Source organism: Chaetodon trifascialis, chromosome 10 (genome assembly GCF_039877785.1).
Source record: "Chaetodon trifascialis isolate fChaTrf1 chromosome 10, fChaTrf1.hap1, whole genome shotgun sequence".
Lineage (NCBI taxonomy): Eukaryota > Metazoa > Chordata > Actinopteri > Chaetodontiformes > Chaetodontidae > Chaetodon > Chaetodon trifascialis.
In genome coordinates, this window is record NC_092065.1 from 15,592,983 (window position 1) to 15,620,969 (window position 27,987).

General features: G+C 41.1%; 3 protein-coding genes across 4 annotated transcripts; 1 reads left to right on the forward strand and 2 right to left on the reverse strand.

Annotated features, from left to right (window-relative positions):
• Window positions 1-1,388: 1,388 nt before the first annotated feature.
• On the forward strand, window positions 1,389-10,393 carry fbxo31 (F-box protein 31). Of its 2 annotated transcripts, XM_070971881.1 has the most exons (10): window positions 1,408-1,924; window positions 3,607-3,678; window positions 4,120-4,206; window positions 4,620-4,696; window positions 4,870-5,037; window positions 5,135-5,209; window positions 5,357-5,466; window positions 5,671-5,824; window positions 6,290-6,663; window positions 8,505-10,392. In XM_070971881.1, the coding sequence occupies exons 1-10, from the start codon at window positions 1,507-1,509 to the stop codon at window positions 8,725-8,727; spliced, it is 1,758 nt and encodes a 585-aa protein (XP_070827982.1). In that variant the 5' UTR covers window positions 1,408-1,506; the 3' UTR covers window positions 8,728-10,392. The 2 variants fall into 2 exon arrangements, with proteins under 2 accessions (XP_070827981.1, XP_070827982.1); XM_070971880.1 differs by lacking the exon at window positions 4,120-4,206 and having other exon boundaries at window positions 1,389-1,924; window positions 8,505-10,393.
• A 283-nt stretch (window positions 10,394-10,676) lies between these two features.
• LOC139337202 (fatty acyl-CoA hydrolase precursor, medium chain-like) lies at window positions 10,677-15,246 on the reverse strand. Its single transcript, XM_070971689.1, has 13 exons — window positions 15,123-15,246; window positions 13,739-13,931; window positions 13,510-13,651; window positions 13,108-13,241; window positions 12,814-12,967; window positions 12,615-12,719; window positions 12,409-12,507; window positions 12,150-12,293; window positions 11,979-12,056; window positions 11,749-11,896; window positions 11,514-11,663; window positions 11,329-11,404; window positions 10,677-11,199 (listed from the first exon to the last, which is right to left on the reverse strand). Exons 1-13 carry the CDS (start codon window positions 15,196-15,198, stop codon window positions 11,016-11,018), a joined length of 1,683 nt encoding a protein of 560 aa, XP_070827790.1. The 5' UTR covers window positions 15,199-15,246; the 3' UTR covers window positions 10,677-11,015.
• A 7,436-nt stretch (window positions 15,247-22,682) lies between these two features.
• On the reverse strand, window positions 22,683-26,920 carry LOC139337207 (cocaine esterase-like). The gene is made up of 13 exons (XM_070971695.1): window positions 26,824-26,920; window positions 25,462-25,654; window positions 25,233-25,374; window positions 24,832-24,965; window positions 24,538-24,691; window positions 24,336-24,440; window positions 24,139-24,237; window positions 23,882-24,025; window positions 23,706-23,783; window positions 23,478-23,625; window positions 23,243-23,392; window positions 23,066-23,138; window positions 22,683-22,879 (listed from the first exon to the last, which is right to left on the reverse strand). Exons 1-13 carry the CDS (start codon window positions 26,897-26,899, stop codon window positions 22,696-22,698), a joined length of 1,680 nt encoding a protein of 559 aa, XP_070827796.1. The 5' UTR covers window positions 26,900-26,920; the 3' UTR covers window positions 22,683-22,695.
• Window positions 26,921-27,987: the final 1,067 nt, after the last annotated feature.

A 27,987-nucleotide genomic window follows, 5' to 3' on the forward strand; every position in this document is an offset into this window, starting at 1 on the left:
TGTCTCTGCCTCGTCATTTAATCTAACAAAAATAGGAAAGAATTGTACATTTGTACCCCTCAACTGTATAAAATGTTAACATTTTTTACTTTGTTGTCAAAGAACATCAAATCGTCTGTGGGAACTGTATTTGTTCGTTGTCATGCTGCCTGTGTTGATCACCACACATTCATCTGGCTCTGATGACAATTTTAGAGCTTCACAGAGAACTAATGACTCTGCTGCTCTCTTGGTCGCTTGACCTCTGGATCACAAAACAGGCCCTACCCGAAATCAAGAATGCCATTAATGGGAAATTACGTGATATGTAGACAAAGTGACGACAGTATCTGGTGGGCCTCGTGTTGGTCCCCACTGACTCAAACTCCCACATTCCAGGATGAGGAGTGGAAGTTTTCAGCTCACAGTGCAAGAGACAAAGGACAAAGAAGACACTGACTTTGCCATTGCCAGTTAAAACGGATATTAATCAATATGATACAACAAAGTAACATGACAGCTGGTGGTGATAATGCTCTGCCCGGTCATCAGTTAAGTGACTTCAATTTCTCCATAGTAACTGTAGCAATTTACACCCCTGGTTGAGTATTCCCACCGCTACCCAAACGTAATGTCAACTTTAAGCATTAGAAATTTCATACTTTTTTCCACAAGTGTTGTTATTTCATTATTTTGCACCCAAAAAAATATTACAATGGAAAGTAACTTATACTTTTTTTTTTTTTTAACTTTTACTTGAGTGGGTTTCTCTAATGGTGACTTTCACTAGAGTCATTTTCATGGGACTAATTGTACTTTTATTTGAGTAGAGATTTTCAGTACCACCACTGTATTTACTCATTACTGAAATTCAATTATGGTATTTCAATTTCATGCAATATTCTACTATCATTCTTATTATTATTGTTTTCTTATTATATATCTTATTATATATTTATTATGCTTTCATTGATTTTTTTTATAGAAAGTTTTCTCATGTCTTAACTGAATTGAAATACATTTTTGGGATCTCTTGCCATTCCGTGGCTCATCTTTGTCATTATATGGCCTAATACTGCCACCTAGTGGCACTCTGTGGCAATTATTCAGATATGTTCACAATTGTAATTAGTATTTTTCTTAAACATTTTGATTTTTTTAACCACTTAACCGGAGTTTTTATGGTGCCACTATTTACCACAGAGGTTGTTTTTTTTTAAAGTTTGCAAAAAAGGAGGACTTTATTTCGCACATATATATTCTGTTGACTGATACATGTGATAGTCTCCTGTGGCAGCTAATGGGCCCCTTCCGGTAAATATTCAGATATTTTCCCAATCGTAAATAGCATTTTTATTTACGATTTTAATACTTCGTACCACGTACGCTGCTCCGCGCTGTACGTGCGCAGACGTGACGTAAGACGAAACGTTTCTGCCCATGCTCGCAAGGGCAGGAGGAGATCAGCCAGACTGCGGCTGCTGGATGTGTTGTAGTGATGTAATGTTGCCTGTTTGGTGACTACGGATGGCTGTTTGTGCCAGGCTCTGCGGAGTGGGTCAGTCGCGGAGGTGCAGGAGGCGACAGCGGCAAAACCAGCAGGATCAGGGGAGCGATTCCGACATGGACGAGGAGGAAGAGGAGCGGATCGTGGGCCAAAGGCAAAGCGACGTCGGCGGCGGAGGCCCGGAAAGCGGCGTCGCCACTGCAGGGCCGAGTGACGCTGGTGAATATGGCAGCGGTCATGTCAACAGAGGAGGCTGCGGGGGGCCCTCAAACACGGGACCCCCGCACCCTCAGTCATTAGCGGATTTACCGCCGGAGCTGCTGGTGGAAATCTTGTCGCTGCTTCCCGGAACAGCACTGCCAAATGTCGCCCTCGTCTGCAAGAAATTCAAACAGATCCTGAGCACTGAAACCATCTGGAGAAGGCGGTGCATTGAAGGTAAATATACCGATCTGTGCGCGTTCAGACGGTCTGCGATACACGAAGCCGCGTATTAACGTCAGATCGGCTGATCGGAATATGTGAATCTATATTTTTTGTCATGCTCGCCGCAGAGTTGCGCTTCATCGGATGTGTTCCCCCATTAAAAGCATTTCTGCTCAGCTGTACGGAACCCGTGGAGGGATTTAGCCCTGCGCCCTTAAAAAAAAATAGACCAAGGCCTCTCACTGTTATCAGGCCCCTGTCAGCCATTCTGTGCAGCTGATCAGACTGACCCAGCCTGCCGGGGGCCTTCAGCGCTGTCTGATCACCAGCACCCCATAGTGCTACTCAGGGGACTGCACCATGGCAACAAAACTGTCTCCTAACATGTACATAAGTACACACTAGTACTGTGTACAAGTACACAGATGCAGTGCCTGATATTCTCTTCGCTTACTCTTGATGTTTTTAAATGTGAAGTAGTACTGCTGAAACCGTTAGTCAACGCAGTTTTACATCATTATAAACATGCACTTTGAACTGAAGCAAACCAAAGCCAATGCTTAAAATAGTTCTGAAATAAACAGTACAGATAAGAACAACAATGATAGTAAGATTACCGATAAGACATGTTGAAAATAAGCAGTAAAAGGATGGTAGCATTAACACATATCACAAAGCCATATGAGAAGTCATTTATTAGAGAAATACTAAATATTTGCTCACTCCAGCCTCTCCAGTTTGAGGATTTATCACTTTCACCAGTTCCAGTTGAGTTATTTTGAATGTCGTTTATTTGATTTGCTGTCATTGTCATTATATAGATTAAATGATTCAGCTATTAATTGGAAGGATATTCAGTAGACTAATTGAAAATAAATAAAGTTAGTTGCAGCAACATGAGCAGATAGATTGGAGGAAATTTGGGGGAGATGCGGGGGTCACTGTTAAGCTTTGAAACAGAATCAGGGAGCAGCAATCTGTACACTGAGACAGAGGTAGAGACCTTCTGTTGTGTACTGAAATGTTACACAATGAACATCAGGTAGAGCGTCGAACAGTTAATTGAAATAGACGACGGGAGCTGTAATTTTTTATAGACGAAACACGTTTGTTTTCTTGCAAACCCCAGCAGCAATCACATCAGAATTTTTTTCTGTGAATATAAATAACAAAAATTATGATTCCCACTAACGTGACTCACATCGCAATCTCAATATCTGCCAAAATGATCTCAAAGTGATTTTTGATATTTTCACTTGTTTTTTTTTGCACATAGTTGAGCCCAAATATCAGGCGTTTACATGAAGCCAGGAAGCCACTTGTACGTGTGGTGCAGAACAACAATTAAGAACTATTAAAACAACTGAAAGACAAAAACAAAAAGCTCTCCAAGAGACTTAACATGGAGATGTCCTTTAGTGGTGCTCATTTCACTTTGTCCTCAGGCCGCCTGTGTGTTTAAGAAGTCCTGTGAATCAGTGTGAATTGAACGTGATCGGGTCACAGTGGGGACTTTCCGTCTACTGTGCAAATTTCCTGTTTAGTTTAGAGTGATATTACTCAGAGTTGTGCTACAAAATCCAAAGATATTGATTAAAATCTGACTGCATAAGCATTTCCATCACCACTAATGCTGATCCACATTATTTTACACACAGTGAACGATGATAATAATGGATGTTTTCTCTCCGCAGAGTTTGGAATGAAGGATGATCTGAGGAAAATGGAAGTGGGAGGAGTATCCAGCCAGGACCTCTATGTTAAACGTGAGCTTAACTGCTGAATAAACTGCTTTCCCGTCACCCATGAACTGATCCAGTGACGTATTTGGTTCAGTCCTTCTCCATCGGGCCATTTAACATTTCCACCCTCATGTTTCCTTGTGTGTGTGTGTCCAGGTGGACCTCCCTCATGCTGTAATTTGCAGCAGATGAGAAATAATCCCAGTGCTTTGCTTTTTTGATATGAACGTGGTTTGTCTTTAACTCAGACTGTTGATCTTTAATGAAGTCTCTCCTATCTGTTCATGTGTTTATCAGACATAAAGACATAGAGCTCATTTTGCCACAAAACATGCCAGCAGACAAAGTGGTGGCACCTCTTGGCTCTTTGAATAGAGGACTTAGGCACATTATTGCGTTCACTTGGACCGAGCCCGCCTCGGTCCTGGTGGCTGCTCTACACATGCCTGTGTTGTGCCTGTCCAGGTGTCAACCCACGGGTGAAGTCTGGGCGCTTTATGAAGCTCCTCCCGGACTACGAGCACATGGACTATAGAGACGTGTACGCACACTGTATGTACATGGGCCTCAGAGTGGATGTCTGCAGCATGAGGGGTTGTGAGAGTGGGAGTGTTGATTTCATTTCTAAACAGACAGTTGCAGCAGTGGTAATGCATCATGTGTGCACGGTGAATGTGTTCAGCACTGTTTGCCTTCATGTAGTATGAAGTGTGAAGCGGGACGCTGGATAATGTGTGATGAGTGTGCTGTTTGGACAGGAATGTGGTCAGTTTACGCTCTCTTCCCTTTGGGTTTATATCTCATAGACTCCATCCTGACAGACACTAAACCAAAGCTTGAGTCTGTGCCTTTTAACATCTCCGTTTGAGTTTTAACCTTGCACTTGGAGCTCGTAGTGAAAGATGGGTGCAGAATCGTTGCAGAAACTGATCTGTGTGGTGTGATGTTGTGGTCTTGTGTTGCAGTGCTTCACCCGTACAGACATATCTTGGGCTTGTGGCAGCCTGACATAGGGCCTTATGGTGGATTGCTCAACGTTGTAGTAAGTAGCATTTCTCAATCAAGACATTTGCATTAAGATGAGGAAGAATGATGATAATTCATGTAGTCTGTTGATCTCTGTTGCATGAAACAGTTAAAAAAAAATGATGTGGCAATGCAACAACAGCTGTGGTAGAATTTGATGATAATTTAAATGGGTGATGAATAATTCAGGTGGATGGACTCTTCATCATTGGCTGGATGTATCTGCCACCTCACGACCCCCGTGTGGAGGATCCCATGAGACGACGGCCGCTCTTCCGTATCCACATGTGGGAGAGCAAAAAAGCCACCGTGGAGTGCATGTATGGACACAAGGGTCCCCACAAAGGAGACATACAGGTACAGCACAAAAGCGTCTGTGTGCACCAAAGATGACTTTTATTTGAGTTTAGAAGCTAATAGACCTTTCATATATGTCATATTGTGATCCTTTCAGACTGTGAAGAAGGATGAATTTTCAACAAAATGTAACCAGACTGATCATCACCGCATGCCTGGGGGCAGACAGGAGGTAGGTCAAATCAGATAACTGATACTGTGTCAATGGCCTATTCACTTATCTCTCTTGCTTTTTAAGGCCACAGACTTGCATCATGTCAAAATCCAAAGAGTATTGTTATACTGTTATGTAACTGTAATTTTGTGTGTTTGCGTGCAGGAGTTCAGGACATGGTTGGAGGAAGAATGGGGCCGTACACTGGAGGAAATCTTCCATGAACACATGCAGGAGCTCATCCTGATGAAGTTCATTTACACGAGTCAATATGAGTATGAGTCTCTTCTTTACATCACACTTTGTCTGGGGCTGAAATCAGGTGTCAGTGAGTGCCGGTAGCTCTTACAGGTTAAACAGCAATGACAAGAATGGCTTGCTGTGTGAAGACATGGTTCTGATTTCTCTTGTGGATTCATGGATAAGCATCCACGGAGGCTTAGGTAAAAAGCTGTCTTTTGTCTGGCTTCTTTTGACAGTAACTGCTTGACGTACCGGAGGATCTACCTGCCCCCTCCGATGCCCTCTGACCTGCTGCAGCCGGGCCTCTTCAAAGGCACTTATGGCAGTCACGGCTTGGAAATAGTCATGCTTAGTTTCCACGAGACGTTTGCGAGAGCCACCAAGCTCACTGTAAGTTAATGAATAATCCTTATCAGAGTCTGTGCTTGTCTCAGGAAGAAATGTTTTCTAACTAACAACAAACTATTCAGCCTTTGAATGGAGCATTCTCACATTTGACATAGAGGATGTACAACCCAAAGTCCAAAAATGTTGGGACCCTATGTAAAACATAAATAAAAACAAGATGCGATCATTTGCAAACCGTGTTTACTGACAATGGTTTTACAAAGAGTTCCTGAGTCCACGTAGTAATGTATTTCATGCAGTCATGTGTTCACAAAGTGGTGAACCTCGCTCCAGTGAGTATATATCGAAAGGGATGAGCAAATTATCACCCTGTTTCTGTGTATTTATTAAGTATAGTATATTTATGTTTTACACAGCATCCCAACTTTTTTGGAATCAGGATTGTAACTTTGACCCACCAAATTTAACTGTTAGTGGTGCAGACTGTAATGTTACTCCTTCGTGCAGGGGGACCCCAATGTTCCTGCAGGTCAGCTCACTTTGGATGTTGACCTGAGCCGACCTGTGGTCCTCCCAGACTTGGAGCAACAGCGCAACATAGAGGAGCTGTCCCGGCTGGTACTGGGCATACAAGAAGAAGTACAGAGAGAAGCAGAACAACAGGCGAAGGACACTTCTGCCACAGTCAGAGGCGCAGCAAAGGGGGCCTGTGGTAGTTCTAGTGCAGCAGAAGGGATGGAGGCAGACCACGGTGCCTCTTCAGACAGCTGCCTGCCTGGCCCCAGCAGCAGCACCACCAGTCCTCCTGAAGCCCAGCCCTTCATCCTGCCCCTGGAGGTTACGGCTCGAAACGAGGTGTACCCTCGCACCTGCAGGGAATGGTAAGAACTCTGCGAAAAATGCATAGTGTAAATTCCACAGTGAACAGGTGGATTGATTGCAGTGTTTCCTCTAGGATTTTTTTCAGCAGCAGGGGCAGGCTCTCCTGGGAGCCGTGGCGGCATAAACAAATGACACTTGACTGCAGATTTTGCTTTTACAACCTATTTATTGAACGGCCAGCTGAAAATTGCTTTTTAAAGGCTGAATTTGTCTGTGTGTGTGTGTGTGTGTGTGTGTGTGTGTGTGTGTGTCTGTCCCCCTCCTGCTCAGTGCGTACACACTGAAGCCACCAAACATCATGTAGTTGACCAATCATGTGCGGCTTGAACGGAAAAAAAAGTCGAGAAAAGAAAAAAAAAACCTCAAAGCGGCTCCCGCTCCAGCTCCCAGGCAGGAGGCTCCAATCGTTCACTTCAAAGAGCGGCTCTAAGAGCCGTTTCGTTCACGACCGACACATCACTACTGACTAGCGTCATCTTCATCAGCTGTCTTTCTCTTCTTAGAGAAATATCTGAACAAGCTCATGTGAAAATGCAGTCAGCAGTTACATCATGGCGTGTAGATATTAGCTTAATGCTATCAATAAGTTTACTCACGTTAGCGACACTGAGTTGGCACCGGGCCCAATTAACTTAAGCTACCGATATGTTACATAACGTTAGCTGGCCATCAATATTTTGCAAACTTCTATCTAACTTGTAAGATCTATTATGAGTTATCTTAAGCTGATAAGTCTACCTTTTCTCCGGTATGTCGCTGCCCTATTTTCCAAGACAACACTCCTCTGACTCTCTGACCTGGTGCCTGGGTGCTTGACGTGATGTCACTTTCAAGGCCGCACTCTCGCGAGTAACGTCAGACTCTGCTGTGAAGGTAGAGACATGCTGTGGTGGTGTATTTGCAACAATAAAACAAAAAAAAAAAGAAAAAAGAAATTTGAAGGAGCGGCGGCTAGGATTTAGGGATGGCGGCCCGCCACTCCTAAATGAATGTAGATGAAACACTGGATTGTAGCTGCCTTTGCCCCAGTCACCACAGTGTTAGACACATTGTACCTATTGTTAATTGCTGTGTTGTTGAAAGGTCATGGCCAGCAGGCTGAAATCATATCAGTCTCTAATGAGTGCTTGTCAGTAAGCGCGTTGACTATAAGCTGAACGTCTGTAAAACTTTAGAAATCCTGTTTTATGGTGCAGAGTGCCTGCTTAGGTGTTTCAACTCAAGGTAAATAGTTTGATCAGTCTAGTTGACAGTAATGCAGTCTCTGCCTACGTTCCTCTTGCAGCCTGCATTATTATCACCCTAAAAGCAAATGCACCGATTTCACTCAATGACGCACTTCTTATATACATTCATAATGTATAAGATAAGTTAAGTTATGTTAGAATTAATAACATAATTAATAACAATTATAATTAGAATCACATGAACTTTTCATCTGACTCAAGAGTTCAAGCATGAGCTTACATTAGCTAGCTACACTTATAAAATATGCTAGCAAGAGTTTTCATTATAGCTGACAAATCCACAAAATCTGCCACAGTTATCACTGTAAATTCATATGCGCAGTGGAAAATGGAAAGCTTGACAGGCCTAGCAACAGTATCTAAGGAGGGCGGGACTTAACAAAGGGTAACAGATTCCCAGTTAATAAATTAATCTGCATTAACTGGAAACTAATATTTAGCATTTATTATGGATCAATAGTTAAAGTGAAACACTGCAGCTGTAACCGTTACCTGTTGTTACTATCATTTTCTCTTCTCACTGTTTCTTAGTATGCAACCCAGTGAAAATGATATCCATCAAATATTGATGAACTGATTTTCCTCCATTTCAGCTTCTATGGGACAGGCCTGATCGCTGGGCACGGCTTCACAAGTCCAGAGCGCACCCCGGGGCTCTTTGTGCTGTTTGATCAGGACCGTTTTGGTTTCATCTGGCTGGAGTTGAAGTCTTTCAGTCTGTACAGTCGCCTGACGGACCACCTAGCCCACGCACATGCCCCAAACATGGAGCGATTTGAGGCCATGCTGCGCAACATGCAGTCCTGGACATCCTGATGCACCACGCTTTAAGTCTCCTCTCACAAAGCATATCGTCACTATCGCAATAGCTCATGATCTTAACTCTCCGGGTTCAATCTGTATCTGCATCACAACACATTGGGTTTTACTGCCTAAATAAGCTAGTTATGTCACCCCATGCACTTTGAAAGGGCCCCAAGTCACCGTTTGTCACCTCACCTCAGCATGATAGTAGGTTATGTTAACATTACTTATTTATTTATTTATTCCCTGCGGGAGATAAGGATTGAGATTTCATACCACTTACTATGAATCAAACTGTACGTGCCTCTGATTCTAAAACCATGTCTGTACTTGTTTGTGCTTGAAGAAGACAAAGGTGTCCAATATATTCTACAATATAGTATTATGCTGATTTTAGTGCCCAACGTATCGATCTGCATGCTGCATTTTATTTAGATCGAATAGCATTACACTCATAACCATTATTATGTTTTATTTTCATGACGCAGCATGCCTCTTTTTTTAATTTTGTTTGTTTCGCTTTAGAGACTTCAGAAGTTCAAAAAAAAAAAAAACAGCATCTCAGGTGTTTTTCAGGTGTATGAAGTTAGCTCATTTGATTAATTTTGTCCAGTAGAAATTGGAAATTGATTAAGTTGTACAACTAGGCAGTTTTCTGATCATTGACAAGAGGGGATTTGCTGTTGCATCAAACACTGTAGCTATACTGCATCAGCCATCCTTGGGCAGAGTGACGTGTTTTCCCTTTGAACTTAAGAGATATCTTTTTCACTGATGTGCTTTGGCTCATGGTCTTGCATCAAACATACTTTTGTCGCCACACCCAACATGATATTATGTAAGTTGGAAAGATGTATTGTACTGCAATATAATAATATAACCTATACATAAGCTGCATTTAATTGAAATTATACAGTTTATGTGCTTATTTAATTATGATCTGAAACCGAAACGTCTCTTACCTTTGAAATGTATTGCATTTGTTCGTTTAAATGGCTGACGTGACGTTTGCCTGGCTTTATACCTGCAGAGCTATTCCCTCCAGTTTTCCAATTTATTTCGAAATTAAGACCAGGCTAGCTGAACACAATACAAGCTAACAGCTCAAAGTGCATCTCAAAGTACCAAGTAAGTGTCTGTATGTCTCATTATGGCCTGATGGTGTTGCCCAGTAGCTTTCCTACTCCAAGTGCACTTTTCTGGGCAGTATAGTGAATCATTCAAAACCACTGGCCAGCACTTTTCTATCAGACTGCAGCTTTACTACCATTTGCGAAAAGAAAAAAGAAAAAAAAAAAGTCCGCTTAAGTACCATCAACTTACTTTTTCACATTTTATTAATTTCCTCTAAAATTTCGAGCATTTGTTTTATACACTCTCCCACCTGTAAGCCCTCTGTACCCAGCTATTTGAATGATTTGCCTTTGAAAATGTTGCTTTGTACTATTTTCAATGCCATACGCCTGATTTTGTGGAAAATGAACTAAGTGTGACCTAATGAACTGCTCACATCGGACTTCAGGGAGCTTTTCAGCTTAAGCGCTCTTCTCAGTAATAAAAAAACAAAAAAAAAAAACAGAAACCTGAAAAGTACATTATTGTCAAGTCTTTCATTTTTCTCCTATGGTTTGTGTGTTCCATTCCTGTAATGCAAGTAAACTTCTCAATTATCACCTGTAATGTTTCTCTCCTGTCGCTGCAGTATATTACACAAGCCCTGTGAGCTACGAAGCCCAATATAGCAAACAAACTCCTGTTGTCACTATCCAGTGTTAGAGACCCATGATCACCTCTCACTGAAGTGCTGGACCCATGAAAAATCCTGGTGACTGGGCTGGTAACACACATTAACCCTTTCATAACAATGACCAGTGTGTGTGTTCCCAACTTTGCTTGTTTTTTGTGCTCCTGAAAATTTGATACAAACCAAACCTGACTGAATAGTACAAGATCTCACACATCAGCCTCAAAAGATTTTGATTTAATCTTCGAACGAGATCATTAAAGAAATAGTACATATGCAGACAAACACAGTGGTGGTATCTGATGATGTAAGTGCATTTCTACCACATACGTCCTTTTGAGCTTTTAGATTTTATAAAAGTATTCCCTGAAGCAATTTTCCATGGAATCAAAATGAACTGTTAAAATACTCTACTGTGGCAACACATAACTTCATTATTCATATCATGTTAGTTTTAACAGTGGTTTCACAGTGTGTGTGATGCAGCTTTGAATGATTTGTTTAAGAAGGAATCAATAAAAAACTTGAAGGAATGGAGAAAGGAGAGGCGACTGTTCTACAGCTCGCTGTGCTCCTTCTCACTAAGTTGTCGGATCTTCTCCGGGAGGGTCTGAGTGAAGAGGACAAACTGGTCCTTCTTCAAGTGCTGACCAGCTGCCTGCTCCTTTGCACCAATTTCCAAGTAGCCTTCTTCTGCTCCATACTTTGGCCAATGGACAAGACCTTTCCCATTAGGAGACCTACACACACACACACACACACACACACACACACACACACATACACACACACACACACACACAGGAGTCAGAAACAAGTTCATGTTATCTCTGTGTGTATTGTAACTTAGAATGAGGGTTAATTCCTACCCTGTGCGAGCAAAGTTGCCCCAGTATCTCATCATGATTTTGCTCAACTGCTCCTCCTCCTCAGAGCATGCACCTTCTGTAAAATAATGATAATCTGGTGAAACACGTTGCTCTTTACAGAAGGAAACCCAGCTCTCTGATGGGCTGTTGAAATAATGATTTTTATTTTATTTTATTAAATTTACCAGGTAATTTGACATGAGTAGTTGTGAAGCAGAATCCGAGTACTGTGAAGATTTCATCTCCATGGTCGCTCCTAACAAAGCTTGGCCTTTTTGCCTGCAGGAATCTGGGAGGATGGAGGTACTCGTACAGGTACACAGAGGCGCCTGCATCTAGTAGTAGACAAATGAGTGAGACATTATGTTTTTATGACAGTTTCTGACAGTAAATAGATAAATTCTTGTGTAAATAAACTACCTCTGTGTGCATTGGCGGCCTTGATGGCTGGAATGGTGAAGATCAAATCTCCAATCAACTCAGTGAACCCATCTCTGTTTTTCACACGATCTTCACCGGTTCCAACATATTCATCCAATATCAAATCACGTAAGATTGCATGGTTGGGCTTGAGAAAATGAGCAACATATCTGTCAGACAAGTTTGAGCAAACAGAGTGGCATTGTACTGTCAGGCAGTCTCTTTCTTACATCAGGGAAAAAGATGGAAATCACGTTCATGAGCTGCTCCCGATCCATTCCCTCTGTCCAATTTGGAGGAGCAAAGAACTGAGGGAACACACAGCTGCTATTACCATTTCAAACAAAGCACTTTTTATGGCCTCATTCGGGAATCTGTAACAATTCAACATCCATACTTACATCAGCAAGTAACCAGCCCCCTTCATGATCATTAACACCAGTCATGAACGGCACAGTGAGAAGTTCATGTTTACGGAACAGCTCATCCACAGGTTTTCTCAGGAAGTGTCCATCAACATTTATGGAATATGTCAGTTTTTCATCCTTGAGAGAATAAAACATTTAATACAAAAAGTTGAGATAAAGACAACATAAAAACAGCTACATCATAATAATCTCATCAAGTGAGTCAGTGTCAGTTCTACATACAATATCTCACCTGCACAATAGTCAAAATAGCACTAATATCAAGGTTTTTGATGCAATCTGCCATCTTCTCTGTGCTTTTGAGGCTACAGCCAGATACATTTGCTATCATCTGAGGACAACAATTTAGAAAACAAAGATGTTATGATATTATCAATATTGTGAGCAAAGTCAAGATAGATAATACATAATTTGTATAAATAAACACTGATAATCCACCTGTGTCACTGGCAGAGGATCATTTCCTACGAGTAAATCCATTGCAGCAGTGCCACTCTCAGCAATGGCACGGTGGACCAGACCATGAGACAGTGGTGAGAGAAGCTGTTGATTTAAGTGACAGGAAAGAGGAAAGTGCTGTGAGCAAACCTGTGCAATACCTGCAACGATGGTGCTTTATCTGTAGAATGATCCTTACTAGGAGGGATACGCTCACTCCACCAGCAGACTCCCCAAATACAGTGACTAAATCAGGATCTCCTCCAAAGTTGTGAATGTGCTCCTGGGTCCACCTCAAAGCTTGGATCTGGTCCAGCAGACCAAAGTTCCCTGACAAGTGCTCGTCTCCAGTGCTGGAGAGAACATGTAATTATTGTCTACCAGGCTACGTTTACACCAGCTGGTAAAAGTGACTGCAGTTTTGAACTGTTGTCACATGTGGCACAGATAGCACGTTCATTGTAACTGTGCTTCGTGACTTGTGGCTTTTTACCTGAGAAAGCCCAGAAGTCCCAAGCGGTACTGGATCAGAACAACAACCACATCCTGGTATGCAGCCAGAGCAGAGCCGTCATACACTGAAGCTGACCCCAGAGTAAATGCTCCACCATGGATCCAGACCATGACCTGGTAGGAAATAAGCACATTTTTACTTTATTCTAACTGAGCTCATAAGAATATCAATTAAACTACATCAAACCTCACAAAGAATTAAATCTGAATAACACACAGATCTCATGGTGACAAATTGAGTATTAAGAAGAAATCCCTTTGCAGTCTGGCCATCAGAGATTCTTCAAAAGCAATCAAGTCAGTTCATCCAAGAACACGATCCAAAAGCTGAATCTTAGTGAGGGAGCAGCACCATGTCAAACCTACAGCAAAGGGTTCTTACTGGGAGCTTGGCATTGGGAGCTCTGTTTGCAGGAGTGTAAATGTTGAGGTAAAGACAGTCTTCTGAAATGTCTTGGACATCTGCCAACAGGTTGCCCAGTTGATCGAGTAGATTGTAAAGAAGCTGTTTATTCTGAACACACCTGAAAAAGACATGTTGTTGTCAGTACAGACTGAATATTATTTGTCCAAGTGCAGTGTGCAACAATTGAAGGGCATGATTGCCTTACATGGGTGGCTGCTGGGTGGCGTCCCTCATTCCTTCCCATCCCTCCACTGGTTGAGGTGCAGCCAGTCTCAGAGCAGGGCCTATGGGTGGCTTGGCAAATGGGATACCCAGGTAGGCATGGACCCCAGTCTCCTTCCCCTTTACACTCACATATGCCCCTCTCAGGCTGCCGAGCTTTGTGTGGACTTCAGGTTCTGTTCGGATATTAGGACATAGTCAGAATCACAATGTGACACTTCACACTTTATCGAGTCAATTTCCAATTCCAGTAAAAAATATCATCATGCAAATATACAATACTGTGTTGTTGGTTGGTGGAAGCTTATGTTCCAAGTGGTAAGTGTTACATAAAACAGCAACTTCCCATTTGACTTCAGCTATAGTAAGCCATGTGCAAGACGCACTGTTCCTGTCTCCAAAGCAATTTGACCATGTCACCTTTGGAGGCAGTTTCCTTCCCAACTAAATTTTTCACTACTGGAGCTTAAATTTTATACAATTAATGATTTGTTCAAAAATTTCTGACAGATTAATCATCAATGATTGTTAGCTGCAATTCTAAAGGTGACAGTAGAGAAGCATATGTTTTTGGTTTTTCATTAAACACCTTAATATGTAGATGGTTTGCTGGATCAAGTAAATCAATAATTGTAAAGACTCCCAGTCACCTATTCAAACTGGCTCTGTGCAGGTCAGGGTGCACAGCTACACCCTGGGTCCACTGTGGCCCATTGAATACAGTTTTGCAATGCAATCAATGATGCATTTTCAGTGTGTAACAACAAAAAGGTTTAAATGATTGGACTAAATTACATGCTGGGTGTTTATGTGAAATTATGCCCTCATTGTTCCTGTTTACAGTTGAGTTTATCTAATCTGTAGGCTAAAATTAATATGGTGACTATCGTGTTATTACAATAGAAATGATAATGAAAACTAAAAAGACCACGGTCGTTAAAAAAAAAGTAAAACATGACTCCATTCTGGCATTTTTCCACCGCACTGGGTAGCCTGTGATATTTCTTTATAAAGCCACCATCATTCCCATTTTCATGATGTCCTGCATGAGCCTGAAGCCAGAAGACAAGCCTAAATATTACAAGTGGAAACCTGCCTGGGTCTTTGGGATATGAGATTCACCTTTGGACAAAATGACCTTGTCCTGTATGTAGGTAAAAGGTAGCCTCGTTTAAGGTGCAATAAAACGCCAACGGTTAAAGTGACCCATCAAGTTTAACTACTGATTCATGCTGTGAGAGATACATTTTTTTTTAAAGTGTATACTATGTTGTAACTCGAACTAACAGTGCAGTCAGATCTACAAGTAATGTGTTCTTGTTGACGCCGACATCATCGTGCAAAGAAGGCAGGTTTGTCTTACTTACCATGTAGGTCTGCAGCAACGCAGAGAAATAAAACAGACGTCAATAAGAAAAAAGTTTGCTCTGCACGGAACTTCATGGTGATCGTCTGTGTGCGGACTGAAACACTCTGCTGGAAAAGTGCAGAAACGATGTCACCTCCTGTGAACCTCCCCCTTTTACCACTTCCCGAGGCAGTGCTCCACCTAATGTTACGATATGATACGAGTCATCAGATTTTACATCACAATGACCAGTGATTAACAGATATCAGATCCTCCGCCTCCAAACACCACCCTGACCCACTGACCTCGATGGCTCAAAGTGTTTTCTGTTGAAAGGTTTCTTTCATCTGCCTTTTTTTTTTTTGTCTTTTTATTTCACAAAAGAAAATAATCCAGATGCAATCTGATGGTAAGTCTTACAGTTTTCCTTTGTGCACCCCCCCCCCCCCCCCCCCAAGAAAAGGAACAAACAAGGAAACAAACCAAAACAGAAAAAAACAACAACAACAACAACAACAAATATATATATATATAAATACATAAATATAAATAGGGGCAACAAAACTCAAAGACAGATAGATGCATATAAATAAATAAATGACAGCAGTAGGGCAACATACAGCCTTCAACATTTCTCCAAAAAAGAGAACAGAGGGAACCAAAATTCATGGAATAGATGACCACGGTTGTATTTTTCCAAAGTTAGTTTTTCTAAGGGTAAGAATGCTGACAATTGATCAAGGAAAATCTTAAAAGATGGAGGGGAATCATTCTTCCAAAATAAAAGTAAACATTTCTTTGCAAAATAAGTGACCAGAATTAATATCCTGCATTTTTTGTTATCTAACTGTAAATTATATGTGTCATTTAGAATTTATAAACTCCTGTTTAGCTCAAATTTTATGGTCAAAACTGATTGTGTGAGGGAATGGATTGAATTCCAATAACTTTTTAAAAGATCACATTTCCAGAACATATGCATGAATGATCCCTCCATCTTTTTACATCTAGGACACTTTGGTGAAATATCCTTTGATATTTTATGCATTTTTATTGGAGTTAAGTAGCATTTATGGATGAATTTGAAATTAGCTTCCTTAATTTTATTACTTGTGAATGGGAAATGTATTCTTTCACAGATATTTAAGCAGGCATTGCCTTCTAGATTTCCTCCCAACTCCTTCTCCCACATATTTTTTAATAATAGGAAAGTCGATTGGCCTTCTCTTGATAAAATATCATAAAATTTGCTAATTTTTCCTTTAATTGTGTTTGAAGATAACAGATTGTCTTCAACTTCAGATAATCCAAGCCGTAATTTCTTTTCTTTAATAAGTGAATGAGTAATGCTCCGAATTTGTAAATATTTAAAAAAATGTTTGTTGGGAATGTTATATTCTGATCTTAAATCAATAAAGGATTTCAACTGCATGTTCAAATTTAACAAGTCTTTGAATTGTGTTACACCCGAATTTATCCATTGACCTATATTAACCATTGTAATTTGAGTATTCAAGTCTGGGTTCTAAAAAATCCGAGAATAAATAGAGGTACATGATATGATTCCACTTTTTTTTCTAGTCTCTCCAAGTTTGCAGCGTTTTAAAAACAGAGAAGCATTTGTCCATGTTTTTTATCTTTTCGAAGTGATTAATGAATAGTAAGGAGATGAGAGGCAGAGGTGCCTTTCTGTAAACTAAAACAAAATATTGGACTTGACTGTCTTGGCTAAATAAATACCTTATCACTGACTTGCAAAATTATTACACTTCCATTAAGACCAAGACAAAAGTAAAAATATTTTGTTTGCAGGAGAGAAGAACATCTCCCATGAGCCACATATATGCAGGTGATATTTGGAAATGTAATTGTTCAGACTCCCTGGATCTACAGGCTCTGATCAAATACCTCAGAAAATTCAAAGTCAGGCGCATCCCTCACTCACACATCAGTACTGTGTTTCAGAATCACAATCAGAAAAAGCTTTATTGCCAAGTACGATTTTACACATACAAGGAATTTGTTTTGGTGGTGTTGGTGCATGACAATGTTCTAAAAATAAACTATCAAAAAGTAATAAATATAACAATATAAACATACACAGTCTGTTTTTTTTCAAATGTTTACAAATGTGCAAATCCAAGAAAGGAAATCCAAGCTGAGCATTAATGTAATGCACAGAGTTATGGCAATGTCAGTCTGACAAGTAGAGGCAGAAGTGGAGTGTGAAGAGTGTCGGGGGGGTTCCGGGCCTTGTTGACAAGGCTGACCGCAGACGGGAAAAAACTGTTCTTGTGGTGTGAGGTTTTGGTCCTGATGGACCGCAGCCTCCTGGGATGATGGTGTTAAAAGCAGAGCTGAAATCCACAAACAGGATCCTGGCATAGGTTCCTGCGGAGTCCAGGTGCTGGAGGATGAAGTGGAGGGCCAAGTTGACTGCATTGTCCACAGACTTGTTGGCTCTGTAGGCAAACTGCAGGGGGTCCAGGACTTCATGACCACAGAGGTCAGGGTGACGGGTCTGAAGTTGTTAAGTCCTGTGGACCTTGGCTTCTTGGGGACAGGGATGATGGTTGAAGACTTGAAGCAGACTGGCATGTGACATGTCTCCAGTGAGGTGTTAAAAATGTCTGTCAAAGCATTCTGCAGTGGCATGAGATCCCATCTGGTTTGCAATTAGTGGGAGCATCATTTGTTTTTCAGGAGGACAATGAAAAAAAGGTTGGAATCAAAAAACAAAATGCAAGTGCTTTGTCAACATTATTGTTATGTCATGTTAAGTTTAAACAACATATAAAAACACAGACAATATACAACAAAACTAACAGAACAGATCAAAATGAACTTTGAACAATCAAAATTGCCAGCCCAAAAAATATAAACATTTAAAAATTACAGTTATGCATGTCAGTCCAGAAAGTGGATCAAAGGTACAGAGATAGATTTTAAAGTCTGAAATAGAGTTCAAAGAGCCAGGGCCAGGTGAAGCCAAGGAAACCAGGAGCCTGGCTGTGCAAAGCCCAGTGTAGTCGGTACAAAACGAAATGAGACAGAATATTGTCTGGTGTAACTAGACCGGAGGATGATGTCTGTCACTTCGAATATACTCAATAAAGGGTCCCCAGACTTCGAGGAATTTGTGGTGAGTGTCTGACAGAGTCAGATTTCCTCCAGATAAATACAGGAAAACATATCATTCAACCATTTTTTAAAACAGGGAGAGGAAACTGATTTCTAATCTCAGAAGTTTTGCTACGACCACACCGAACATAAGGGCTTGTTGTAGTGATGAGGGAAGAGTGAGAGAAAGACTGGAACAGCCCACTATTATCAGAAGACTATCAGGGATCAAAGGTAGATTATATATAACACTGAACAAGTGGAAAATGTTATCCCAAAAATTCCGAACCTTAGGGCAGGACCAACAAAGGTGACTTAGAGTCCTGTGATCTGACTTGCATTTATCACAGGTAGCATAAACAGGGGGAAATATCCTGTCCAGTTTGGTCTTGGAGAAATGTAACCAGTTTATGACTTCAAACTGAGTAAGTTGAAGTTTGACATTGATAGAGCAAGATTTGATCCTACTCAAACCCTGAGCCCACAGAGCGTCTGAAATCTCATCACCGGTGTCTGATACCCGGGCTTCTTTAATATGGAGGGAAGGAGCTGCCAAACTAAAAGGATTACCAAATTGAGAGATCAAGCGTTTGGAGGTGGGAGGTTTGGACATTAACTCATAAAAAATGTGTTGCTCAGGTAAAGTTTCAGAGTGAGGGATCGACTGCCTAACAAAATTTCTGACTTGCAAGTATTGAACAAAATGGCTGGAAGGGAGACCAAATTTTGCCTGCAACTGAGCGAAAGATGCAGAGTGGTCGTTGATGTAAAGATTTTTGATGGCGGTCAGGTATTTATCGGACCACTGTACAAAAGCAGCCTCCATCGTGCCTGGTTTAAAACAAGGATTCTAACAAATAGGAGCATACGTAGACAATCCGGGGAGATTCAGCACAGTCTTAATCTGTTCCAAAATCATCCTTAAAACATCTAAAAGGTAGATTAACGTGCCAACATGTTTGCTTAATCGGTTAGTTATAACTTTTGCAACGATCTTTTGGTCGCTGTTTAAGAGGCTTAAAGGGTGATTAAACGCAACATTAGTACTGTCCCTGTTTTTTTTTTTTTTTTACAAGAGTAGGCAAATATGAGCATCAAACACACTATTGGGAAAAATTCCATCTTTCACAGAACAATTTATCATCCGAAGAAGAAGAGTGGCAATTGTTTCTCTGTTTTTTATAGAATTCTATTCCAAAGCCATCAGGGCCACAACCTTTACCGTTGGGAAAGGAGCGAATGGCAGTTTTTATTCCCTCTAGTGTGAGGTTAGAATCCAAATCTAACTTAGCAGCTTCATTAAGAGTTGAGAAAATTGGAGTCAGTGGATTTAGATTTGGAGGTATATAACTGACTGAAAAAAATAAAAAAAATCTATCATTAATCAGTTTGGGATCAGTTATCAATTGTCCAGTGGCAGAGGAAATTTTGTGCATTGCCGTGTCAGCCTGTACGCCTTTTATCTGCTTAGCAAGTAATTTGTCAGGCTTATCTCCTAGCTTGAAATGCTTTTGCTTAAGTTTGCAAATATAATTTCCAACCTTTTCCCCCAACATGTGATTGTACTCATACTTTATCTTCAGGATGACGCTAAGGGTGTCTTCATCATTTGTATTGCGATGTGTCCTCCAACACGGTTAACTCGGCCTCAATAGTTGCTGAACACCTCAGCCTAGACCTTTTAATGGACGATTGATATGAGATGATATGACCCCGTAGTACTACCTTAAATGACTCCCATAAAACTGAGTTAGAAACTGCCCCGTTATTGTTAAAAAGCAGAAAATCTGAATGTGGGCACTTTTAAGTGCCTTGCCAAGACCTCTACAATTCCAAGATGTAAAATTAATAGGACTCAATCCTGGCCAGGCCAAGTGACTATCCTGCATTTAGAAGACAAAAGAACAGAAAATAAAGGCTGACATGACAAACATAACAAGAAACTGGCAATTTAATACACACAAAACACAAAAAACAAAACAAAAACAAACCTCGTAACAATATAACACGACGAGACGAGACGAGACGAGACGAGACGAGACGAGATGAGATGAGAAAACAAAAGGCAAAACCCTCAATCCATCGTGGAGGCTGCCGGGTAACGGAGACAGCGAAACCATAGAGTAATAACTTAGCCTATACTAACAGCACTGTGTGCACCTCCAAACTATAGATTTATAAACAGTAAGGTGCACCTACTAGAACGTAGTTATAACAAACAATTGCTCAAGCCCATGCTGGAAATGTTTAAAGAAATGAAATATAGGTGATGCATATAGATAGTGTAGTGTAAATTTTTCTAACAGATATGTGATGATGTCATGTATTCACTGGAGAAATAAAATATAGTGTTATAATCAATGGTAGCAAATGACTGAAGAAGATGGATTTGTTGAAGCCTTATATTATAGTAGCTCTGATGAAGTGTGTTATTGTGATGCACTGCCCTCAGAATGACACCTGGCCACAGCCGATATACTGAGCATGAATCTGTGATACACTGAGACAGAAGGTGGAGTGATCATGGATATGACGGAAGGAGAATGCTCATGGTCTGAGATTTTGAGGACAGTGTTCGTAGCCCAAGATTTTGAAACCCCCCTTTGTGGCCTTGCAGGTGTATGGGCAGTTGCTGCTCCTGAGATTTTGAAACCCCCCTTCGTGGCCTTGCAGGTGTTTGGGCAGCTGCTACTCCTGAGATTTTGAAACCCCCCTTCGTGGCCTTGCAGGTGTTTGGGCAGCTGCTACTCTGTGTGACCTAACATAACCTCGCTGTCCTGAAGTAACCTTAAAGAATGTATTCTTTATAATTGTGTGTTTACTATAATCACTGATGGATTGAAAGTTCTCATAATCACTTTATGTGCACTTAATGACCAAAGTATTGTTTTTATGCTTTCTGTTATACACTCTGTGCCTGCAATACAGTTGTAAACTTTTTACTTTAAGTATGAAACAAAAAACCAAAAGATAATGATGTAATTTGGGAAGAATAGAGAGAAAAATAAATGGACTGCCTCCTTGGGATGCACCTTTGATGTAACAATGCAAATCTGGGAAAGATAGGGGATTTTAAGGTCAGGGCAGCTGCCCTGAGATGACCTTACAGTGTAAGATGAGAAGCAACTCACAAAAAACAAAAGATGCCCAGAGGGCGTGGTAAACACCTAGCTGAAGTGTATAAATATAGAGCACTGACCATTGTACTTCGGAGCTCGTCAGGATTGCACTTTTTGTGTTTCTGAGCGTGTTCCCCTTTATTGTGCACAATAAAGTATTTTTGCTCCTCGGACTTCTGACTCCTGCAGAGTTTTATTCTCATCGGACTCTTATCGGACTTCTTATCGGACACCTTTTTATTCTATTCGACTCTTTTTCATTTTTATTGGACATCCTCTATTTTTATTTGACACCCTTTATCTTTATTGGATTTTTACAATTTTATCTTAATTGGGCATTTTGTTAAGAAAGAAGGATTTCTCTGACAACAATTGGACGGCTATTTTTGAGTGTTTTGGGCCTGATTGTGGTTTGTGCATTTGGCCTTCACATTCCACGACAATAGACATCTATATGGGAAGCTTTAATAGTCATGCTTTGTCAGCTAGTGAGATGGCAAACCGTTCAGCATCAGCTGGTGAGTTGAAGATTTTCACTATAGAGTTGTGGACAACTTGGAGTTTGGCTGGAAAACGCAGGGAGCACTTTGCGCCGGCACCCATGAGCCTCTTCCTCACTGCATTGAAGGCCTGGCACTGGGATGATACCTCTGGGATGATACCTCTGGGAATATCGAGACCCTCTCACCGTGGTACTGTAGCGGGGCTTGTTGGCTGCCAATAGGCATGCTTTGATATAGTCAAAACAACCTTACATCGACTTCTTCAAGTCATCCACAAGCGTGCAAATCTTGGCGAACTCAACGCCAATACGGGAAGCAAACTCCTGTTGTCACTATCCAGTGTTAGAGACCCATGATCACCTCTCAAACTGATGTGCTGGACCCATGAGAAACCCTGGTGACAAACTGGGCTGGGAACAGACATTAACCCTTTCACAACAATGACCTGTGCCTGTGATAAATTGATACAAACCAAACCTAACTGAATAGTACAAGATCTCAGACATCAGCTTCAAAAGATTTTGATTTAATCTTTGAACAAGATCATTAAAGAAATAGTACATATGCAGACAAACACAGTGGTGGTATCTGATGATGTAAGCGCATTTCTACCACATACGTCCTTTTGAGCTTTTAGATTTTATAAAAGTATTCCATGAAGAAATAGGCCATGGATTCAAAATGAACTGTTAAAATACTCTACTGTGGCAACACATAACTTCATTCATTATTCATATCACATTAGTTTTAACAGTGGTTTCACAGTGTGTGTGATGCAGCTTTGAATGATTTGTTTAAGATGGAATCAATAAAAAAACTTGAAGGAATGGAGAAAGGAGAGGCGACTGTTCTACAGCTCTCTGTGCTCCTTCTCACTAAGTTGTCGGATCTTCTCCGGGAGGGTCTGAGTGAAGAAGACAAACTGGTCCTTCTTCAAGTGCTGACCAGCTGCCTGCTCCTTTGCACCAATTTCCAAGTAGCCTTCTTCTGCTCCATACTTTGGCCAATGGACAAGACCTTTCCCATTAGGAGACCTACACACACGCACACACACACACACACACACACACACACACACACACACACACACACACACACACACACACACACACACACACACACACACACACACACACACACACACACACACACACAGAGTCAGAAACAAGTTCATGTTATCTCTGTGTGTATTGTAACTTAGAATGAGGGTTAATTCCTACCCTGTGCGAGCAAAGTTGCCCCAGTATCTCATCATGGTTTTGCTCAACTGCTCCTCCTCCTCAGAGCATGCACCTTCTGTAAAATAATGATAATCTGGTGAAACACGTTGCTCTTTACAGAAGGAAACCCAGCTCTCTAATGGGCTGTTGAAATAATGATTTTTAGATTGAATTTACCAGGTAATTTGACATGAGTAGTTGTGAAGCAGAATCCGAACACTATGAAGATTTCATCTGTATGGTCGCTCCTAACAAAGCTTGGCCTTTTTGCCTGCAGGAATCTGGGAGGATGGAGGTACTCGTACAGGTACACAGAGGCGCCTGCATCTAGTAGTAGACAAATGAGTGTGATATTATGTTTTTATGACAGTTTCTGACAGTAAATAGATAAATTCTTGTGTAAATAAACTACCTCTGTGTGCATTGGCAGCCTTGATGGCTGGAATGGTGAAGATCATATCTCCAATCACCTCAGTGAACCCATCTCTGTTTTTCACACGATCTTCACCGGTTCCAATATATTCATCCAATATCAAATCACGTAAGATTGCATGGTTGGGCTTGAGAAAATGAGCAACATATCTGTCAGACAAGTTTGAGCAAAGAGTGGCATTGTACTGTCAGGCAGTCTCTTTCTTACATCAGGGAAAAAGATGGAAATCATGTTCATGAGCTGCTCCCGATCCATTCCCTCTGTCCAATTTGGAGGAGCAAAGAACTGAGGGAACACACAGCTGCTATTACAGTACCATTTCCAACAAAGCACTTTTTATGGCCTCATGTGGAAATCTGTAACAATTCAACATCCACACTTACATTAGCAAGAAACCAGCCCCCTTCATGATCATTAACACCAGTCATGAACGGCACAGTGAGAAGTTCATGTTTACGGAACAGCTCATCCACAGGTTTTCTCAGGAAGTGTCCATCAACATTTATGGGATATCTCACTCTTTCATTCTTGGGAGTATAAAACATTTAAAACAAAAAGATGAGATAGACAACATAAAAACAGCTACATCATAATAATCTCATCAAGTGAGTCAGTGTCAGTTCTACATACAATATCTCACCTGCACAATAGTCAAAATAGCACTAATATCAAGGTTTTTGATGCAATCTGCCATCTTCTCTGTGCTTTCGAGGCTACAGCCAGATACATTTGCTATCATCTGAGGACAACAATTTAGAAAACAAAGATGTTGTGATATTGTCAATATTGTGAACAAAGTGAAGATACATAACACACAAATAAACACTGATAATCCACCTGAGTCACTGGCAGAGGATCATTTGCTATGAATTCATCAGTTGCAGCAGTGCCACTCTCAGCAATGGCACGGTGGACCAGGCCATGAGACAGTGGTGAGAGAAGCTGTTGATTTAAGTGACAGGAAAGAGGAAAGTGCTGTGAACAGCAAAAATGTACAATACTTGCAAAGACAGTGCATTATCTGCAGAATGATCCTTACTAGGAGGGATATGCTCAGTCCACCAGCAGACTCCCCAAATACAGTAACTAAATCAGGATCTCCTCCGAAGTTGTGAATGTGCTCCTGGGTCCACCTCAAAGCTTGGATCTGGTCCAGCAGACCAAAGTTCCCTGACAAGTGCTCGTCTCCAGTGCTGGATAGAACATATAATTATCGTCTGCCAGGCTACGTTTACACCAGCTGGTAAAAGTGACTGCAGTTTTGAACTGTTGTCACATGTGGCACAGATAGCACGTTCATTGTAACTGTGCTTCGTGACTTGTGGCTTTTTACCTGAGAAAGCCCAGAGGTCCCAAGCGGTACTGGATGAGAACAACAACCACATCCTGGTATGCAGCCAGAGCGGAGCCGTCATACATTGAAGCTGACCAAAAAGTAAACCCTCCACCATGGATCCAGACCATGACCTGGTAGGAAATAAGCACATTTTTACTTTATTCTAACTGAGCTCATAAGAATATCAATTAACGACACTAAACTTCGGAAATAATTAAATCTGACTAAAACACAGATCTCATGGTGACAAACTGAGTATTAAGAAGAAATCCCTTTGCAGTCTGGCCATCATAGATTCTTCAAAAGCAATCAAGCCAGCTCATCCAAGAACACGATCCAAAAGCTGAATCTTAGTGAGGGAGCAGCACCATGTCAAACCTACAGCAAAGGGTTCTTACTGGGAGCTTGGCATTGGGAGCTCTGTTTGCAGGAGTGTAAATGTTGAGGTAAAGACAGTCTTCTGAAATGTCTGGGACATCTGCCAACAGCACACCCATTTGATCGAGTAGGTTGTAAAAATGCTGTTTATTCTGAACGCACCTGAAAAAGAGACATTTTTGTCAGTACAGACTGAATATTATTTGTCCAAGTGCAGTGTGCAACAATTGAAGGGCATGATTGCCTTACATGGGTGGCTGCTGGGTGGCGTCCCTCATTCCTTCCCATCCCTCCACTGGTTGAGGTGCAGCCAGTCTCAGAGCAGGGCCTATGGGTGGCTTGGCAAATGGGATACCCAGGTAGGCATGGACCCCAGTCTCCTTCCCCTTTACACTCACATATGCCCCTCTCAGGCTGCCGAGCTTTGTGTGGACTTCAGGTTCTGTTCGGATATTAGGACATAGTCAGAATCACAATGTGACACTTCACACTTTATCAAGTCAATTTCTAATTCCAGTAAAAAATATCATCATGCAAATATACAACACTGTGATGTTGGTTGGTGGTAGTTTATGCTGCAAGTGGCAAGTGTTACATAATACAGCAACTTTCCATTTGACTTCAGCTGTAGTGAGTCATGTGCAAGACGCACTGTTCCTGTCTCCAAAGCAACCTGACTATGTCACCTGGGGTTTGGAGGCAGTTTCCTTCCCAACTAAATTTTTCACTACTGGAGCTGAAATTTTGTACAATTGATGATTTTTTCAACAATTTCTGACAGATTAATCATCAATGGAAATAACTGTTAGCTGCAATTCTATAGGTGACAGTGGGGAAGCATATGCTTTTATTTTTTATTAAACACCTTGGTATTGTAGATGGTTTAATGAATCAAGTTAAACAATAGTTGTAAAGACTCCCAGTCACCTATTCAAACTGGCTCTGTGCAGGTCAGGGTGCACAGCTACACCCTGGGTCCGCTGTGCCCCATTGAATACAGTTTTGCAATGCAATCAATGTTGCATTTTCAGTGTGTTAACATCTCAACACAAAAGGTTTAAATGATTTGACTAAGTTACATGCTGGGTGTTTATGTGAAATTATGCCCTCAAATTTTGAAAGTTGTGTTGATCTAATCTGTAGGTGTTATGTTAGTGTTATTACAATAGAAATGATGATGAAAACTAAAAAGACCACGGTCGTTAACAAAGAAATAAAACATGGCTCCATTCTGGCATTTTTCCACCGCACTGGGTAGCCTGTGATATTTGTTCATAAAGCCACAGTCATTCCCATATTCATGATGTCCAGCATGAGCAAGTCAGAAGACAAATATTACAAGTTGAAACCTGCCTGGGTCTTTGGGATTTGAGTTTCACCTTTGGACAAAGTGCTGTCTTGTATGTAGGTCAAAGGTAGCCTTGTTTAAGGTGCAACAAAATGCTATCAGTTAAAGTGGCCCATCATGTTTAACTAATGATTAATACTGTGAGAGAGCATTGAAAACGGGTTGTTGTTGTTAGAGTGTTGTAACTTGAATTAACAGTGCAGTCAGATCTACAAGTAATGTGTTCTTGTTGATGCCGACATCATCGGGTTTGTCTTACTTACCATGTAGGTCTGCAGCAACACAGAGAAATAAAACAGATGTCAATAAGAAAAAAGTTTGCCCTGCACGGAACTCCATGGTGATCGTCTGTGTGCGGACTGAAACACTACAGACAGAAACGATGTCACCTCCTGTGAACCTCCCCCTTTTACCATTGACTGAGACAGTGCTCCACCGAATGTTATGATGTGACATGAGTCATCAGATTTTACACCACAACAACCAGTGATTAACAGATATCAGATCCTCCGCCTCCGAACATCACCCTGCCCATAGAGGCTAGTATGGGTCAAAGTGTTTTCTGATGAAAGGTTTCTTTCATCTGTCTTTCTGTAAACTAAAACAAAATATTGTACTTGACTGTCTTGGCTAAATAAATACCTTATCACTGACTTGCAAAATTTTTACACTTCCATTAAAACCAAGACAAAAGTAAAAATATTTTGTTTGCAGGAGAGAAGAACATCTCCTATGAGCCACATATATGCAGGTGATATTTAGAAATGTAATTGTTCAGACTCCCTGGATCTACAGGCTCTGATCAAATACCTCAGAAAATTCAAAGTCAGGCGCATCCCTCACTCACACATCAGTACTGCATTTGGTGCATTTGTCTCCTAAGACAGTGTTGTTGCTGGCTTTGGCCTTTGCTAAACGGGTCGGTGACATTCACAAGATTTCAGTGCATCCTTCATGCATGCCCCAGAGCAAGTTGGAGTGTCAATCAAGAATAACCTCACTGTTGTGTTTAGGGTGGTTGGCTGAAGCTTTGCTATTGACCTTTGGGACTTCTCTTTACTGCCTGCATACAATAAACAGCCCTATTTGAGTGCTGTAGTAATCCGTATTACAGCAAGCACTGCTCGAGTAAGTAAGGAGAAACAACAGCCCATTATTACTTTAAGACAACAAGGTCTGTCAATCTGGAAAATTTCAAGAAATTTGAACGTATCATCAAGTGCAGTTGAAAAAACCATCAAACCTTTTGATAAAACTAGCTGGCTGTCATGAGGACGGCCCCAGGAAAGGAAGACCAAGAGTTACCGCGACCACAAGTTCATTACAGTTAGCAGCCTCAGAAACAGTCAATTAATGGCACCTCAGAGTCCATGCCAATGCTTCACAGAGTTTAAGTAGCAGACACATCTCAACATAAACTGTTCAGA